This window comes from Onychomys torridus, chromosome 3 (assembly GCF_903995425.1).
Source record: "Onychomys torridus chromosome 3, mOncTor1.1, whole genome shotgun sequence".
In the NCBI taxonomy this organism is placed as follows: domain Eukaryota; kingdom Metazoa; phylum Chordata; class Mammalia; order Rodentia; family Cricetidae; genus Onychomys; species Onychomys torridus.
This window is the reverse complement of record NC_050445.1, coordinates 83,823,521-83,842,901: the sequence shown is the minus strand read 5'-3', so window position 1 is coordinate 83,842,901 and position 19,381 is coordinate 83,823,521. Positions and strand designations below refer to the sequence as shown.

At 40.9% G+C, this 19,381-nt stretch overlaps 1 protein-coding gene across 20 annotated transcripts in view; it reads left to right on the top strand.

Annotated features, from left to right (window-relative positions):
* The window catches only part of Magi1 (membrane associated guanylate kinase, WW and PDZ domain containing 1), a 629,136-nt gene that overhangs the window by 514,143 nt on the left and 95,612 nt on the right, over positions 1-19,381 (top strand). For 11 of the 20 annotated variants that reach the window (XM_036181537.1, XM_036181541.1, XM_036181543.1 and 8 more), the window contains 3 exons: positions 2,800-3,001; positions 14,349-14,431; positions 18,301-18,339. In XM_036181537.1, coding sequence (XP_036037430.1) covers positions 2,800-3,001; positions 14,349-14,431; positions 18,301-18,339 — 324 coding nt within the window. The remainder of the gene's footprint in view (positions 1-2,799; positions 3,002-14,348; positions 14,432-18,300; positions 18,340-19,381) is intronic. The other 9 variants (XM_036181540.1, XM_036181545.1, XM_036181547.1 and 6 more) reach the window with 1 other exon arrangement.

The following is a 19,381-nucleotide window of genomic DNA, read 5'->3' as shown; positions in this document are numbered from 1 at the left end:
TCTCTGCTTTTCTCTGCATACATCTTGCTAAGCCATGTTAGAAGGAGCACCAGCGGCACATCAAGTATTAAAAGCCTGTCTACTTGATTATTCCAGCATCAACAGGCTGCCAGTTGCTCCACCAAAATTCTATACCTTATCGGCTGGTTAGTTTTATGTCAACTTGACACAAGCTAGAGTCATTTAAGAAGAGGAACTCAGTTGAGACAATGCCTCCATAAGGTTTGCTTGTAGGCAAGTCTGTAGTGTGTTTTCTCAGTTAATGGTTAATGTGGGAGGGCCCAGCTCTCTGGGGGCATGGCCACCCATGGGCAAGTGATCCTGGGTAGTATAAGAAAACAAGCTGAATAAGCCATAGAGAACAAGCCTGTTGGGCTGGAGGGATGGCTCAGCCGTTAAAGGCTAGGCTCACAACCAAAAATATAAAAGATCAAGCCAGTTAGCAGCTTTCCTCTGTGGCCTCTGCTTCAGTTCCTGTCTCCAGGTTCCAGCCTTGAGTTCCTGGCCTGAACTTCTCACTATGGTAGATTACAACTGTAAGATGAAATAATCCATTTCCTCTCCAAGCTGCCTTTGGTCTTGGAGTGTTTAAAACATCAGCAGAAATGTGACTAAGACACCTGCCCTTCATTGCTTAGCCTTGCAGCATGCACCTGTTCCTGAACCAATGGAAAAAACAAACATGATAGAATATTCTTAAATTCAGGAGTGTGACTTGGAACCACACATTGGTTTGTGTGTGTTTCTACCTGGACCACCCAGATACCGAATGGCCTCCAAACAGGAGCCTTACCGATGGCACCAAAATAAGAGAGGAGAGATGCTGGCCAGGAAAGTCCTACAGATGGCCTAGTCAGTGGTGCTAGGTTGAGGCAGAACTGCTCATCTTGTAGGCTTGGCATGCTGCTGTTCACCTTCTGGGGAGCCTTCTCATGTATTGAGCTCACTAGCTGTTCATCAGACAGCTTGGGACCCAGTGTGTCATCCCTTATTTTACCTTCACTCAGAAATGTCTGCAGGGGAGTGACTATAGGAGACAGAAAATGACTAGATCTTGATTATTGTGTTTTGAAGCTCCATGGAGATTGACATTTCATATCATCCTTCTCTATAAATTTTATAAAGTCAGCAGGGATGTCAACAGCGCTGTTTATGGGTGTTTTGATGACATCACTCTTGATGTTTCTGGTTAATACGGAGGCAAGGAGACACATTCACTTAGAGCCTTCTTTGAGGATCCAAGTCCAATCAGTCCACCCACATGATACTGTTCTGGGGTAACTGTCTTAGTTTTCACAGGAACAGTCTCGTTAGCTTCCCAAAGGAGTCTCAGTTCTGACTCACTGCCATAGCTGTCTTGTTACTCTAAACTTTTGTAATCTTTCCAGCTTAATTTGTCACTATTTGATCTTTGCCAGTGTCTATCAAAACTCAGAAATGTCTGCAGGGGAGAGACTAAATAACTTATACAAAAACCTACTAAATGCCACTGTGTCTGTGTTCAGTTTGATCTTTTTCCCTCCTGAATCATGAAACCAAATAAATTCAATGGAATGAGAGCTCAGATCAGTCTGAGGACATTTTGGTATAGAATCCTTAGGGTTTGAGTTGATAAATTGCTATCTTCTTTGATATCTTCAGGATAATTGTTGTCTTGTTTCTTTTCAAATACATTTTGCTGTGTTTTGTTTTGTTTGGGTGGTTCTTTTCTGTACTAGAGCCATAAACCCTGGCCCTGCATGTGCCAAGCAGATGCGCTACGACTCAGCTATATATCTGGCCATGCTAATCACTTTGATTCTTTCTGTTTACCCAAGTGAACAGAAGCCATAGTAGATAACCAGCAACTAGGAAAAGATAAGTTTTTTTAAGAATGTAGATGCTGGATTTGGGCAGTTTTTTCTTTTCTTGAAATGATGGAATGATTTTTGTCTTTGAGTCTATTTATGTGATATATTACAGTTACAGATCATGCCATCCCTGAACCATCTCTGGAAAGAAGCCAACTTGATTACTATGAACAATCTTTTTGATGGGTTCTTGAATTTGGGCTGCAAGTATTATATTGAGAATTTTTGCAACTGTGTTCATCAGGGATACATGGCACAGAAATTAAATAATTGTTAAAAGCCTACCTATCAATGAGACATCTTTAACACCCTCACTAAGGCTCAGGGAACCTTGCAGACGAAGGGATGAATGAATTTATAAGAGCTGTAAAAGGGTGGGGAGTGGTGTGGAACCCTAACTTCTGGGCATGACGTCACTGCCGCACCCTTGAATTCACAGCAGCTGTAAGACTGGGCTTGGCAGCAGGCTGCCATGAAAGAGGAAGCCACTCACGAGGTTGCACACTCTCTGATGCTTTACACACTGTTAATGGTTGATTAGAGCAGGTAGAGGCATTTTCTTCAGTGGTATCACCACTGGCAAGACGCAAGTTTTTGTAAACATGCTGATGAAAAACTCATGGGTCACTAGAAGGTTGGGGAGTAAAGGAGAAGGAGGGCTAGGTGTGAAGAGAAAAGGAATTAAGGAGAGAGGAGGGTAATGGGTTCATGTGATACAAACATACACACACACACACACACACACACACAGACACAGACACACACACATATGAAAATGACCTAAGGAAAGCCATTATTATGCATAATTAATATTTGTTAATAAAATCTAGGATCACAAATGTGTGTGGAGAAAGAATGTAGATGTATTCACCATGCATTTCCCAGTGTGTTGTTGAACAGTCTTGTGCTTGTTTTTTTTTCTCTCTCTCCTTTGTGCCTGATGGAGCAGCCGATTCTGGAGACCAGGACGAGCACACTCTCCACGAAGCAACGCTCCGACCTGTGAATAGTAGCATCCTGGCCGCTCCCATCACGGACTCTTCTCAGAAGTTCCCTCAGTACCTACCTCTTTCTGCAGAGGATAATTTAGGTCCTCTACCTGAAAACTGGGAGATGGCCTATACCGAAAATGGAGAAGTCTATTTTATAGAGTAAAGTATACTATTTTCTCTACCTGGAAATACCCTCCTGGCTCTCTCCCTCCCGTCCCCTTGCTCTGGAAATCAGCTAGGCCTGAGGGAACTGATTACATAGCAGTGGTATTCTGATTACACAAGCTTCACGTAAACCGTTTTCATCCATATCATTCTTAATTATTCGTGTGAAAGGGTTTAGGGAGCGTAAGGGCTATAATTTCTTCAAGGGGGTTAGACAAACTGAATTTTGTTATATAATTATAATAAATAACCATTTTAATTTCCCATTAAAATGGTAAAGCTTGGCATATTTTTCTTAACTGGTTTCCATTTTCTTACTACTGAGTTTTGAGGTTTCTTTATATATTATGGACATAATTTTATTGATTTTTCTCAGGTGTAATTGTGATTTTTCTTAAGTTTGACTCTTCAAAGCTTTTCAAAGTCAAAGAGCTTTGGATTTGACTGATCTGGTTTTTTTTGTTTGTTTGTTTCTTTTGTTCTTTTCCTTTATGGAGTGTTGTACTGTAGTAACGAGAAATCATTGCCTAACTCAAGGTTCAAGATTTCCTATTATAGTTCTTGAAGAAATTTCATAGCTTTACATCTAATGTTTTGGTGCATGGACCGACATAGGCTAATGTTATTGTGCAGTACAAGATAGGTGAATAGGGATTTGAAAAAATGTAGACCTGAAAGGCTAAAATTATGTGTAATTAAAGTTTTAAACAAGTAACATTAGCAGAAATAGAGAAAAGAAAACTAATATAGTTCTTCTGGCTCCCCGAACAATGAATGGTAGTACATGTTTAAAGGTAGCATTTTGAGTCTGCTGGTGGTGGCATGCACCACTTTTTATAGGTCATAGATGGACGGGGAGGGGGGGGGAGGAACGACACAATTATTCTGTTAAAGCAGTAGTACAATGCTCTAATTATGCACAAACTATAGATAAATGTATTATTCTCACATAAATGGTCCACTATTACGTGAACCTGCAAAGGAAGACATTGCAGAAGGATATATAAGTACTTCAACTTTCCAAGTGAGGGGTTTGTTTTCTAATCATAGTATACATGTCTCTGGGTTTTAAGTTTCATATATGCCATGTATTTTATTACTAGAAAAGGGAAATAAAATTTAAAAGTACAATTCTCCTAAGCACATGGGCATGAGGAAGAAAGCTACTTTGAAAACCCACCTGGAAAGAAGTTTGTGAGGCGTGAGAGGGAGCTCTGGTATTGTCCAGCCAGAGAATGTAGACACCCATGGCTCTTGGGGGTTTCTTGACAATGGCAGATGCTTATTAAACACAGAAATGGGAACAGCACAGTGGTCAGTGCTTTGTTTTCTCCACTTCCCAGCTGTGTGAGCTGAGAGCCTTGCTCCTCTTTGAACCTCTTCTGTATCTGTAAAAGGACAGAAGGTCTTCAACCGACCCAGTCTGGGGGGTTGGCGGGAGCAGTATGTAGAGTGCTTAGGTTGATGTATGCAGCCATCACTGCTTCTCTAAGTACCACATTCATTGCTCACAGTTATGGCAGATGAATTTCAGCATTGCTGAAAGAAACTTGGTTATCACCCGTAGCTAGAGTTTTCCTGCCTGGCCCAAAGCAGCTCAGACCCAACCAAGTAAACACACAGAGACAGATACAGTTTGCTTACAAACTGTATGGCTGTGTCAGGCTTCTTGTTATCTAGTTCTTATATCTTAAATTAACCCATTTCTATTAATCTATAAGTTGCCACATGGCTCGTGGCTTACCACTACCTTACATCTTCCTTGTCATGGCGGTGGCTAGCAGTATCTCTCTGCCTCAGCCTTCCACTTCCCAGAATTTTCTTCTCTGCTTGTCCCACCTAAACTTCCTGCCTGGCTACTGGCCAATCAGTGTTTTATTTATTAACCAATCAGAGCAACACATTTGACATACAGACCATCCCACAGCAATCACCTTCAAATTCAGAATGTCTTAGGGTTTATAACACATTGCCTTCGTAATTATGTCTGTTAGCAAGAACTGTGCCTAGCAACGGAAAGTATAATAGAGGCATTTCCAATATCAAATAATGTATGAAATGCACATTCTTGGAAAAGAAACAGCCTGTAATTTTGCCAAGGACTGAACTGATAAATTTTAGAAAAGAAAGTTCATATGCTAACAGTAAGTGAGATGATACACACACACACCCAACTTTGGCTAGCTTAAGTACATACTCTTTCCCCTTTTTGCAAGTTAACATAGCTTTTAGGATGCCAGTTTCATTACCCTAATGTCAAAACATATGGTTCTGACAAGTATGACATTGGCTTTGCAGATATTAGTATTAGCTATATTAACTGTGTAGTCCATTTGAGAGTGGAGGGTTCTTTGATGGTAGAGCTCCTGCCTTCTGTATGTGGATACTAGATTTGATCACCACTACTTTATAGAAAAAAAAAAACCCTGTGCATAAACGTTCAGACATACATGCCATTTATATGTTAGCCTTAATTTTATACACATACACATATAGAACTAAACTTTCAATGGTGTTTTATTCTGAATAGAACTTAGAATGTCTTGCAAGTTAAAGTAGAATTAAATGTAATGCTTGTGTGTTTTACAGATTTGAAAAAATTTAAAGTCCTAGAGTGGTTTTACAGTTTTGGGAAAAATCTAAAATATTGTAAGTTAGCAAGAACATTCAAGACAAAGTATAGGACCCTTGTACGTTGTGTAGAAAATAAAATAAGAGGACTCTGGAAGGAGCCAATGCAGCAGACTTTCTCAAACAGGTCTTCAAAGGAGCCATGGGCAGGTCATTCCTGGAGTTCTCTTTTTAATTCGTTTACCCTAGGCTTTGAGCAAAAGTAACTCGCAACTCAGAAACACTAGCAGATAGAGAAACAGATGGTCCTAATAAAAGCCTGCTTTCTCTAGCTGAATAATTGGGAAAGGAGGGGGAATCCTACAATTCAGACAGCTTTTGATGAACAGTTCCTGTACCTAAGACAGCAACATAGAACATACCAGGGTCCTACCCTTGCCTTCAAGAGTCAGTAAAAGAGGGAACCTAGATATTGCCCCTTAACAGTCTGATGGGATCCTAACCTGCTGCCAGGGTACTCTCTGAAAGACTTGTGGGAGAGATGGAATGTTGATTGTAGTGAGATAAAAACAATGCTGCCTGCTTGTTCTCCACCCAAATACTGGGAGGATAGGGTGTGGACCTCCTCCCTACCCATAGAAGCAAAGTACCATTTCCTCTCTAGGGTGTTGTACAGATTTCCATCTCGGGCCTGTGGTAGAGCCCACAGGTGAAGCTCCTAGTGAGATGTTTCTGTCCCTTTCAGCTGGGCTGGTACCAGGCAAGGTCTCCTAAATAGTTGGAATGGACCTCCCCAGATAGGGGGACAAGAATGTCCTTCCCCATCTAGTGTCCCTGAAAATGAGGCAATGCCCACCTATAGTGTCAAGCCAGCTAAAGTAAGTTTAAGTGAAATCCATAGTTTTGTAATATAATGTTTTGAATATCCAAATTAATAAAAAAAAAAAAAAGTTACTTCTTAGCTGGACCTGTTGGTACAAGTCTGGAATTCACCCATTCAGTGAACTGGGCAACAGGATTTAAAGGCCTTCCTTAGCAACATATCAATACCCTCCTTAAAAATAAAAAGGGCTATAGCTTAGCATTAGGGCATTTGCCTAGCATATGTTAGGCCCTGGGTTTAATTCCCTGTACCACAAATAGATAATGATTGATTGATAGGTAGGTAGGCAGACAGACAGACAGACATATTTCTTGTAGCAAGAGCCAGAAAGATCTCATGTTGAGTGAGAGAAAGCAATCCGCAGATACCAATACCAAGATGGCAGAGACATTAGCATCATCTCTTCAATACCCATTATAGTTAGGCATGGGAGCTAGCCTGAAGTCTCAGCACTAAGAAGACTGAGGCAGGAGGATGGAAAATCTAGGGCCAGCCTGAGCAACATTTAGAGATCTTGTTGCATGAATGAATGAATGAGCACATTTATACGTACATACAGCCATTGCAAAATTCTTCACTAGTCAATTATAAACATACTTGTAACAAATAAAAAACTAGAAAGTTTCAGCAAAACGGTAGAAAATATAAAAAGAAAACCTTGAACTTAAAAAAATAAAATAAAGAAGACTAGTACATGGATGGGTTCGGTAGCACTCACTGTCAGCATCAGGGTGAGAGCCAGAGAAGGCAGGGGCTGCATGTGGAGGTGGGAAACAGACTACCTGACCTGTACAACACACAAAACTTGGGAGAGAAGTAAAGGAATGGACTTTCAGGAGCTTTGGGGCCAATTATAAACATCCAACTTCAGTGATCAAAGTTTTAGGAAAAGACAATGAGTGGGCAAGGGGGAAAATGGAAGAGTCGGTGTCTCAAAATCTCCCACATATAGCAGGATTGCAGAAACTAGCTGAGCTCATACTGAATGCACACAAAGGAAACTCACATCATCATCAAGTTACTTCTCTTTTGCTGCAGTAAAGAGTCACAACCAAAAGCAAACTTAGGGGAGAGTTTTTTTCTGTTTATAGTTACAGAGGGAGAATCTGTAAGGGCCAGGAAGGCACTGCAGCAGGTGGCCAGAGCAGGAAGCTGGATGATCGTATCGATTGTCGATTGTCACCTAGCAAGCACACAAAGTGAACTAGAAGTAACGCTAGGCAATGAACTCTCAAAGCTCCCCAGCCCTCTGTGACTTTCTCTAGCAAGGCCACACATCCTAAAACTTCTGTAACTTCCTAAAACAGAGCCACCAGTTGGGGACCAAGGGTCCAAATATGTGAGCCTATGGGGACATTTCTCTTTCAAACCATCATAACTAAACATAAAAATTTTGAATAGGAGACATGACACCTTAATGTAACAACTAATGAAAGGGACTAGAACAATGATTCTCAACATGTGGGTTGCAGCCCCCTCAGGGGTCACTTATCAGATATCCGACATGTCAGACCAGACATTTCCATTATGATTCATAACAGTAGCAAAATACAGTTACGGAGTAGCAACAAAATAATTTTATGGTTCGGGGGTCACCACAATGTGTATTAGAAGGTCGCAGTGTTTGGGAAGGTTGCCACCAGACTACAAGGTAGGATGAGCTGTTTGGACCCTGAAAGAGGGGAAAGAACTCAGTGTCTACATAGACTGAAAGTGCCTTTAGGATGAGGTGCTTGCAGATGAACCAGTGCTAGGAAAGGTAGTCATGAGCAAGCCTACTCTACATGAAGAGGAGAATTCTGGAACAGCAGGATGCCATAATAGAAAAAGTGAAAATATAAATAAGGAAAACATTTCTTTACCTCTTGATTTTTCTTAATTAATTTAGAGGACTGAAATAAAAAAGTTCAACATTTTTTTTCCATACAAATTTAGAAAAAAGCAGTAAGCTAATTATAAATAAAGGAATATAAGTGTAGTTATGGTTTTTATATTTTTGATTGACCATGGAAAATGGTAATACCAGTAGATTTTATAACACACACATATGAAGGAATATATAAATGTAATAAGATAACTATATATGAATTACTATCTAAATGTGATAAGATATGGTATCTTAATATTTACATATAATATCCTGTATGGTTAGTGTTATGTCAGCTTGACACAAGCTGGAGTCATCAGAGAGGAGGGAGCCCCCAGTTGAGAAAATGTCTCCATAAGATCGAGCTGTAGGCAGACAAGCCTGTAGGTCATTTTCTTTTTTATAAAACTTTATTTATGTATTTTTTTTTTAGGTGTAAGTGCTCTTACATGTATGTATATATGCCTGAATGCCAGAAGAGGGCATCAGATGCCATTATAGATAGTAGTGAGCCACCATGTGGTTGCTGGGAATTGAACTCAGGACCTCTGGAAGAGCAGCCAGTGCTCTTAACTGCTAAGCCATCTCTCCAGCCCTTCCTTGTAGGCCATTTTCTTAATCAGTGATTTGTGGGAAGGAGCCCAACCCACTGTGGGGGGCCACCCCTGGTTTAGAGGAAGCAGACTGAGCAGGCCAGGAATCAGCATCCCTCCCCACCACTGCCTCCATGGCCTCTGCATCAGCTCCTGCCTCTAGGTTCCTGCCTTGCTTGAGTTCCTGCCCTCACTGCTTTTGGTGATGAACTGTTACATGGAACCTCGAGAGAAGTAAACCGTTTTCTCCCCAAGTTGCTTTGGTCGCGGTGTTTCAACACAACTATAATAACCCTAACTAAGGCGTACCCAAAGCAACCATTTCAAAAGCTAGATAAGGGCCGTGTGGTGGTGGCGCATGCCTTTAATCACAGTACTCAGGAGGCAGAGGAAGGTGGATCTTTGTGAGTTTGAGGCCATCCTAGGCCACAGAGCGAGTTCCAGGAAAGGCACAAAGCTACACAGAGAAACCCTGTCTCAAAAAACCAAAAATAAAAAAAATTTAAAAAAAAGCTAGATAAACAATCAAAAGTCGTTCAGATAAAGAGAAAGTCCAAGTCCAGCAGCCCACAGGAAAGCTGGAAAAGAGTTGGAAAGCAGGAGCATAGTCAGGGATTATCAGTAACTATATATAATTAATTAATGCAACAAAAACTTACTTTAGCTGTAACAATTGAGGTTTGCTGAACATAAAAGGACAGGGAAAGCATATAATAAAAATATTAATCATAAAAGACTAAACATCATAATATTATATATTAAAGTAGGAAAAAACAAACATTTCACAAACAAACAAGACTTAGAAAAAGAACCAATAATTCTGACCAGTATTCTCAAAGAAATTGTTGACTTTTGTTCACTTCTGTGGTTGAGTCTTTCCTTGTAACTATTCTGACCTCAAACTTGTAATCTTCTAGCCTTAGTCTCCTTAGGACTTAGCTTGAGGGGAAAAAAGTCAAATTAAATGAAAATGCTGTGTATCAGAGTGGAACAAAACCCAGGGAATGATAGAGGTAAATGTGTAGTATTTTAAAAAGAGACGGCTCTGGTCTGTAGTCTAAACTTTTATCTCAAGAACCTAGAAAAGGGAGAGTAAATCAAATAAGGGATGCCTTAGCAGCTAAGGACCCTGGCTGCTCTTGAGAGGACCTGATTCCATTCCCAGCACCCATGTGACAGCTCACAAAGTTTGTAACTCCCGTTTTAGAGGGTCTGGTGTCCTCTGGCATCCACAGATACCTGCATGTATGTAGTGCACATGGATAAAGGCAAATACTTATACAGTTAAAATAATAATAAATCTTAGCACACACTCTCAAGCAGTTCTCAGGGGAGACTGAAGAACAGCAATCAGTGGAACTGAACCCTACAGAAAATGTCTGGAACAGTCAATTCTTCAGAGGTTTAATAGAACTGAAGAGGATCTCTAAGACAGACGAAGAATGAAAAATAGAAATTTGCCAGTATTAGTCAAGCTGGGAATCATCACCAATCCTGAAGATTTCTACAAGATACTAAGGGAATGTGGCCGCAGATCTCCATATAAACATTTAACAAATCACAGTGATTCAAGAGATAGACTGTTGCTCATCTAATATGAGCTAGGATCTCTTAAGGAGCCTTTAACTATTAGGAAAATGAGTTTATAATTTTAAACTACTGAAAAAGAAATTGTAGGGCCACATGGTTTCACATTGGAGAATTCTGTCATAGAAGAATGTTTTAGAAAATAGAAGAACAACACTGTATGATGTTTATATGATGATGTTTCCCTGATAAGGATATAAATGAAGGCTTGGGTGTATGCCTACAGCACAGGTTCAAACCCTAGTACTGGAAAAAAAAAAAAAAAAAAAAAAAACCCTCAAAGATATTACAAATAAAAAGAGTGAAAAATAAAATTCAATAAGTATAGTTACCATATTAACAGTCTAAAGAACAAAACCAATAGCCAACATGATAATGTACCTGAAAATCCCAACTCTCAGGAGAATGTTTGAGTTTGAGGCTAACCTGCATTATGAGATTCTGCCTGGGACGCGCACGCACACACACACACACACACACACACACACACACACACACACACACACACGATAATACGTGTTCTAGCTGTCCCAGTGCATAGCTTTGTAAAGATGTGGCCATTGATGTTATCTAGGTAAAGGTAAATTGATTGAATCTAGCTGTTTTCTTCTTTATAGTGACATGAGGATCTATAGTTATTTCAAACTAAAAGGTTATTATGCCTGTTGGTCTTTTGTCAACTTGACACAAACCTAGACATATTTAGAAGCATGCAGCATTCCTCCAGGGCCTTTGTATTGGTTCCTGCCTTGAGTTCCTACCCTGACTTCCATGATTGACTCCAAGCTGTAAGATGAAATAAACCCTTTCATTTCCAAATTGCTTTTGTTCATGGTGTTTTTTTTTTTTTTTTTTTATCACAGCAACAGAAAGATAACCAAGACCGGAGTGGGATTTTGTTGTGACAGACCTGACTGTGTTGTTCTTGAAAGGATTGTGAAAGGACTTTAGAACTTTGGACTGGAAAAGCTATTGAGTATTCGCAGCTCAGAGGGCTATTTTGTGGGAGCTTGGAATATACGAATGCCGACATTTTTTGTGATAATGAATGCTGACATTTTTTATGATAATGGAAACCTTACTTGTGAAATTTTAGAGGGTTCTAAGAGTTCCTTATAGACTCTGTTGTGGCCTTTTGATAATTTCAATAAAATAATCTGTGGCCCTGGATAGCTAGGGCTGAAGAATTGGCTGTGATTAACAAGAGACCAGCACCCCCACAGTAAAACCTTTGCTTTACTGGGACAATTGATGCTGGAGCTGAGAAATTAGTGGTTTTTAGGAAGAGGCTCTTGGAAGTCTGGAAGTATTTCCTCAGGGTTAGCACACAGAAGCTGTGTTCCAGAGAGGGCCAAGACTATACCTCGTGGTGGCAGCTGAACTTGGTAATGTGTGAGAGTTTCCCAGGCGGTACTGGTTTTGAAAGTATGACGTGGTCATGGAGAGCAGCTGAGATTTGGCACTGTGAGAGGCCAGGAGAGACCACTGGTGATGGTGCAGCCCCAATTGTAGAGGCCCTGGGATTTAAGAGTCAGGAGGGGACTGAGACTTGGCATCATGTGGCAGGGTCAGAGTCCCTGAAAAGAGGCTTGGAGAAGGCATTGGTAAGGGTGCCTCTTTCGTTATCTCCTAGCATTTTGGAGCTCCAAGTACTATGGAACAGCCACCAAGAACAGCAGCAGCTGTGGACTAGAGTTGGCCTGAGCCTGTGAAATGTACTGTGTGGGTTCTGCATGCTAGAGCAAGAGAAGTGGAGCTGCTTAAGCCCCTTAAAGCCCAGAAGATTTTGAGTCCCAAACATTGGACACTGGGTTATTTACAGTGTTAGAGTTTGTTTTTCCTTTGATCTAATGGTAACTGGCCTCTGGCTCTTCCTTTTTGAAATAAGTATGTAAGTTACTTTTTATAGGAGTTCAGTTGAGAGAGTTTAGATATTTTAGAGAGAACATGAACTTTGAAAATGACTTTGAATCTTTTAGACAGACAGAACTTTTAAAGTGTTTGACTTTTTAAAGACTGAAATATTTTATATTGTGATATTGATACTAATATGAGGTCTTGTAAATGAATAAGAAAGGGAAGATTATGGATAAATAAATTATGTGTTTGTGTGTCAGCAAGGGGTTAATTGTCCTGTTGGTTTCTGTCAAATTGACACAGACCTAGACATAATTGGTAAAAAGAAACTCAATTGAGAAAATGTCTCTACAAAATAGCCTGTAGGCAAGCCTGTGGAGCATTTTCTTGATTAATGATTGCTATGGGCAGGGTCGGCCCATGAGCAGCTTGTCCTGAGTTATTTAAGAAAGCAAGCTGAGCAAGCCAGTAAACAGCACTCCTCCAAGGCCCCTGCATCAGTAACTACATCAAACCCCTGCCCTGACTTCCCTGGATGATGGACTATAAGCTGTAAGATGAAATAAACCCTTTTCTCCCCCATTGTTTTTGGTTGTGATATTTCATCACAGCAAGAGAAACATAACTAAGACAAAGGTTTGTTTCTGCAATGCTACATACCCGCCTCCCAGCAGTGAGCAGCGTAGTGTTGCTGCATCACTGTAGACTAGTGCGGACCACAGACTGGGCTGTACCACTGCCTGCGTTTCATTTCCATGTCTGCCATGTGTCAGCAGTGTCCTTTGGTAGACTCCATCTTTGGATTTCCATTTTTCTCTTCTGTAAAATGGGGATTGTAACTTTAGTGCTCATTACTGTCCCCAAAGGATTATGATGAGAATTAAATAAACTAACATATGAAATTAGATTCTCATGGTGGCAAGTGGCCCCACAGAGCAGAGTGATGATTGGAATTATGGTATTATTTTAAATTTGTTGTTGTTTAACATAGGTGAAATGACATAATTGTCTCTTTAACAATTAGTAAGACTTGAGTCTAAAATCCTGGGGCTGCTCTGCGCCTCCTCTTGAACTTTAAATGTGGGATAAAGAGGATTCATGCTGAAACCTCAAATGTTTTTTTTTCTCTCTCTCCATATCTTGTTTTCGTATCTAGTTTCTGGCCAGAGCTCTTGGACTTGGAGTTCCCATCTCACCCACTTGCTCAGTGAATCAGGCCCAGGCAGAACTCTGACCTCCAGTGTCTTGATCCACTTGGGGAAGCACAAAGGCATCTTCTTCCCGCTTTGCTTGTGACATTTCTAGTGTGACTACAGGGCAATACCCTTGGGATATTTCGGATCTCAGAAGGCCCCAGTCACAATCTGTTGAGACCTTTTCTCTGTTCTCTCCAGAAGGCATTTGGACAGCATCTCTGTTACTCTTTCTCTTTTTTTCCTTAATAGCCTGATTCTACTTGTAGGTAATTTGGGTTGCTTTTGACCTCTCTAAAGCCTAAGTTAGGGACCAGTGAGGTGTCTTGCCAGTCAAGGTGCTTCCCCCCAAACGTGATGCCAGAGTTCAGTTCTTGGGACCCTGATGATGAAAGATGAGAACTGACTACTGTGAGGTATCCTCAGACCTCCACATGTTCCACAGCATGAACAAACTAAAATTTATTCTTTGGCTGAAGAAATAAGTCTAGACGGGTAGACTCTATAAAAAAAGCATGTTCTTTGTATCTTTTTCAAAAAGAAAGCTGGTATTGTATTTTAAGCATTCAGTAATTCATTGATTATATTTTTGGGAAATGTCCTTCTCAGACTGGCCCTAGTCCGTTCTCATTCCAGCTCCAGTCCTCTAGTGGTTTGCCTATACTGTTGGAATGCATCTTTTCATTGGTTCATGAGCAGATATGCAAGTGTTTGTGATTTTTCTGTCTTTGTACTTTGTTGTTATTCTTCCTTTTTAAACAAATTTCATGTTTTTGTCTCTGGATTTCAGCCATAACACAAAGACAACATCATGGTTAGACCCTCGGTGCCTGAACAAACAGCAGAAGCCTCTGGAAGAATGTGAGGATGATGGTAAGCTCTAAGAGGTCTTAGGATCAGCAAGTTGGGGCTTGATTACATAGGCACATTTTCTAAAGAATGATCGAAAGGTAAATCAGTTTTTAACATTGAAGTGGTTTTTGTTGTTCGATTTTTTTTTTTTTTTTTGGAAGCATACTGTGTCTTAGAATGTAAGAGGGACTTAAATAGAATTCTTTCAAAAAAACAATTCAAGACATGTACATTCCCATATAGTTGTTGGAAACAGAGGAAAGTTCATCCTCTGCCTTAAACTTAAAAGACTCTAGAGAAGCACTCCAGGGTATAGAAATGAAAGATAGTTTGATTTTCCATACACACTAATGTACTAGACCCCAGCCCTATGTGGTAAAAACTTGATGGAAGCAATGAGGAGATTTTCTTGGCTGTTATTTCTCCAGTCTGGGGGACAACGCGAAGATCTTGACATGTTGGGAATATCTTTGTAGCTTAAACTACAGCCACAATTTGTTTTTGAAAGGCTATTCCTCAAAGAGGCAGGTGTTAGAGCTGCTGCCTCATCTCCCAAACGTTCCTTCAGACTACACTAGTTTCTGTTGAAAGCGATTATTTCAAGTATTGGAGTTTCTAATTATTTCTCCTGAACTGGGGGGTGGGGGTGAAGTCAGAGCATGTCCGTCCTCTTTAGCACTGGAATCTAACCCGAGTTCTACCAAGATTCCTTCCTCCTGGGAACACATTAAAAGACAAATTGCTTGCCCTGCTGCTGCTCATTATACAGTTCTGGCATTTGAATTTGCAGTATAATTCATTTGTCCTGAAGTGAAGAATTGTTACATATACATCAACGTGATGTTTGGAAAAAGCAAGCCAGTGTTTCAAAGTATCACACAGTTACAAGCCTTGTACTCTGAGAGATTTTTGTTGCATATGTCTGCGGATTACATGAGATAAATATACATTTGTATGTTCTATATTTATTGGAGCAAGTCCAAGTGGAAATATGTATTTTTCTAATTTAAGAGGCACAATCAGGTCCTCATTTTATTTTGGATCCTTGTTCCCATAGCTGAAGAAGGAGTGAGTTAGGTATGATCAGAGCTGCTTCTCATACACTGGGGGTAGCGACTATCTGAGTATTTGAGGATTCTGTTTAATACATGTTTTCAAAAGATTTTCAGTTTTCAAAGATGAGAACCTCACATGCATTCTTTAGAATGTATTTTAATACAACTTCATAGAACAAGTTTAATGTCTTTGACAAGGGATGAGTTTGAAGGCAGTTTAGCCATTTTTATCGCATAGGGTCTTCAGGGTCAGTATCCATTATAAGTACATTGGGAATGTATGAAAATACATAGTACTATAATTTTATAGATGACAGAAGATTACAGAACCTTTTAGTGAGAAAAATTGCTGTGGAATAAATGCATTAAGAGGAGTTAATGATTTTGTTACCAAATTTTCAACTCTATATTACCAGTATTTCCTTTAACATAAGTATACGTCCATACCTAGTGCGATTCATTCAGTAATTATCTCTTCAACATTAGAATCATATGTTTTATTCATCTAGAATGATATGTATGTGTAGACAGCATAAACATGTAATCATATGATGACACATCAGTTTGCATTTTCCGATGCTAGTAAACACAGAGCTGCCTTGCGCTCCTGTTTGCTCTTAGACACAGACCAAGAATGCTCTATTGCCCACACATACTGTGCCTGCATTCCTTTATGCTCCCAGTTTCCCCTGCACACAGAATGCAACACAACACCGTTATGCTTAAATATTGCGAAGATGCTGCACATTCTGTTGCCATTCTCAAATGAGTGAGGACCTTTTCTGTCTAGTACCATTAGAAGTCTTGACCTTGCCTTCTAGTGCCAGGTCAGTGTCTTTAGTTGCCTGGTTGTTGTCCCAACAAGCTGTCTCAAGGAAATTCCAGACTTAAGCTCGTTAGAACCAGACTCTTGACCCTTCACACCAGCCTTTGCTAGTTGTTTCCCATGTTAGTTGAGAGTAAATGGCTACACACTCGGCAATCCCATCGATCTGTCCCTTTTACCTCCATTTCTGACGCATGAGTCAGCTCAGTTCATGTGCTTCTTAAACATTTCTGGACCCTCTCCCTGTTTCCTTCCCTGCCCGTACCATCCCTAGCTGGGTCACATGTGTCTCCTACCTAGATGCTCTCCCTCTGCTGCTCCCAGCAGTTTTCTGCAGTGTCAGAGTGAAGGTGTCTTCACTTGTGGCTCTCTGGTTGCTTGGTAACTGCCAGGTCTCGTCTGTTTGTCCAGCCATCTCTGCTTGTCCAGCCGTCCTTTCTCTTCTCTGCCCCGCCCTTTGCTTTGCTTTGCACCCCCGCTAGACCGTGCTGAGCTACTGCCTGGCAATTAGATGCACAGTTCTTTCTCCTTAGAACAGCGTCATGTTCGTCACTGCTGCTGAACGTCTTCTGTGTGACACATACATTTCGACCCTACAGTGACTGCAACGGCAAAACAGCAAGCTGCCACAGAGCTGAAATTCGAGTCATTTTTTGTTGACATCCATGCACCCTTCACATTCTAGCTCAGATACCATTTCCATGACCCTGGAGAATTAGGCGGGGTCTTCATTTCAGTTGGATTTTGTTTAGCTTTGAACGTGTCTCTTCTTTCAAAAGAGTCATTGTATCTTTGCTGACGTAACAGGCCCCTAGCACAGTGACTGGCATATAGTCACAGGGGGGAAGAAACTAACAAACCCTCCCTAAAACATTATTAAATGGGCATTTTTACAAATGATTTTATTCAAGTCTGATAATCTCTTTAAAAACAATAAAAAAGACCGCCATTCAAAACTTACTGTCCATGCCAGGGGCGCATGGAAGCCTATCTCTAGACTCCGCCAGGAGACAGAGATGGGTCCTGAGGTCATACTGGCTCTCAGGACTAGCTGAGAGATGTTTAGCGCCTAAGATGGTCTAGAAAGTGCCCTGAGCACTACTAGCATGTAGCACTGTGAAAGAGGCTTGGACCCCTAGTCTCTGTGTTTGTACAGCTTCCTTCCGGTGTAGGCATCAGCCACCTGCTCTCCACTGGGGAGATTTTAGCACCAAATGAACTCTGTGTGCTGTGCTGTCTTCTCAGCTCAGGCGTAACCCGCTTGTTTTACTGACGGCCAGAGGAGGTCAAGAAGGAAAGGATTTTGACTTGTTTTGCTGGCTGAAATAATTGAGCACATTTTCACTCAACTATTTCTGAACCATTGGCTTAGAAAGCTTATGTACAAATAAACAAGCAAACAAATGAGTGAACTCTGCCCTGGTCCTCCTTCAGTGTGGCCTTCAAGCACCAGGTCCTTGATAATGTATCACCATGACATAGTTGATCTTTCCAGCCCCTGCTGAAAGGCGCTGGGTACATTATACAATCTCCTTTCTCAGTTTGACCTCACCTTCTGTGTCTCAAGCGGTATTACTTTTAAGTTAAGTAATGCTCTAATTGTGAATGTAATTGCTTCTGTGATGAGAGGATTATTGAAGGATTAAAAGGAGCGATATTGCAAGGTCTCACAGCTTTGTTTGCTGCAAATAAGGTCGGTAATGAGTGACTTCCCACTTAAGAACATGGAAACCGCAAAGGTATTTATCATCTTTTACAACCAATCAAACAACATTTTGACATGCAAGGAAATGAGCTGTATAATTATTTTGCCAATATCAGCTCTTACCATGTTGTGATTTACACTGAGGTCAGGAGTTTACTAGCCAAGCCAGTGAAACAAACCACAATTCAGGTAAGGACAACATAGTGATGGGTTTGCTGCTGTTTTCTATGGGAGTTTCTCTCTTGGTGCTGGTGTCTGAATTTGTCTTTCTCTTTTCTGTCTCATTCCTGCACTTCCTTTGGAGAAGAAGGGGTACACACCGAGGAGCTGGACAGTGAACTAGGTAACGCCCCCCCGCCCTGCCTGCTGCTGTCGCATGGGTACCCTACATGACGGACACTCCGTTCCTCCATAGCTTGAGTTTGTGCTTCTCCAGTTACAGTTTCCCACCCACCATGCCCATGAAAGGCAGTGCCTTTGATGACAGGCATCAAGCGGAGTTGTGCGCAATACACGCTGTTTACAGAGAAACAATGTGAGCAGACCGACAGTAGAATGGGAGTAAATTGGCGATGAGTGGTCTTGAAATTCAGAATTGGAGAAAGAAACGGAGGGATACTTGCCATGACCCTCGACCTCTCATGTAATCTGTCTTTGCTTCATTGCCTTAATCTGTGCAGTGTGCAGGGTTGTTTATATGAATAATATAAACAAGCCACGTAAAGCCAAAACTCAAGAGACAGATTTACTGATTGCTATGTGAGCTATGTGAAATCAAGTCATTCCAGCGATGAGCTGCATGGCTGATGAGTCTTCTAATTGTATTGTTACGTCATGGACTGTGTGCTGCTGACCTTGTCACTGCGGTCTTGGGCAGCAGGAGCAGTGTTGATTTGTGCTGTTTTCTATAGAGACTGTATGTCGGTGCAACTCAGCTCTTGGCTGCCCTGACTGTTAGCATTTAGGAGTAATTTGCACGTGTCTATAATGCTGTTTCTTTGCTCTGCTTTTGGACTCTCTTGTGTTATATTCCCTGTGATAACACTGAGATTTGAATAGTTTTGAAGTTAGTTGCAGTCCATCTGGAACATCACTGGAGTAGATGAAAAAGCTCTAGTGCTTTCAGGTAAATTGCAGGAGCAAGCGTTGGCTGATTGAAAAGTGGCCCACGCTTGCCGGTTTTAAGTAGAAGATCCTTTGACAAGAGTGTGAGCGCGCAGACTCTCCCGAGATTACTGAATCTGCTTGCACTCTAAAGTTGTCTTAATTCCTAGCAATGGGGATGTATTTTATAATGATTACCACTCTCATTTGCTTTTCCTACATACATATACTATTTGGTTGACTAGTGCTGTATATAGAAGTTAGCCTCATTTTTATCAACA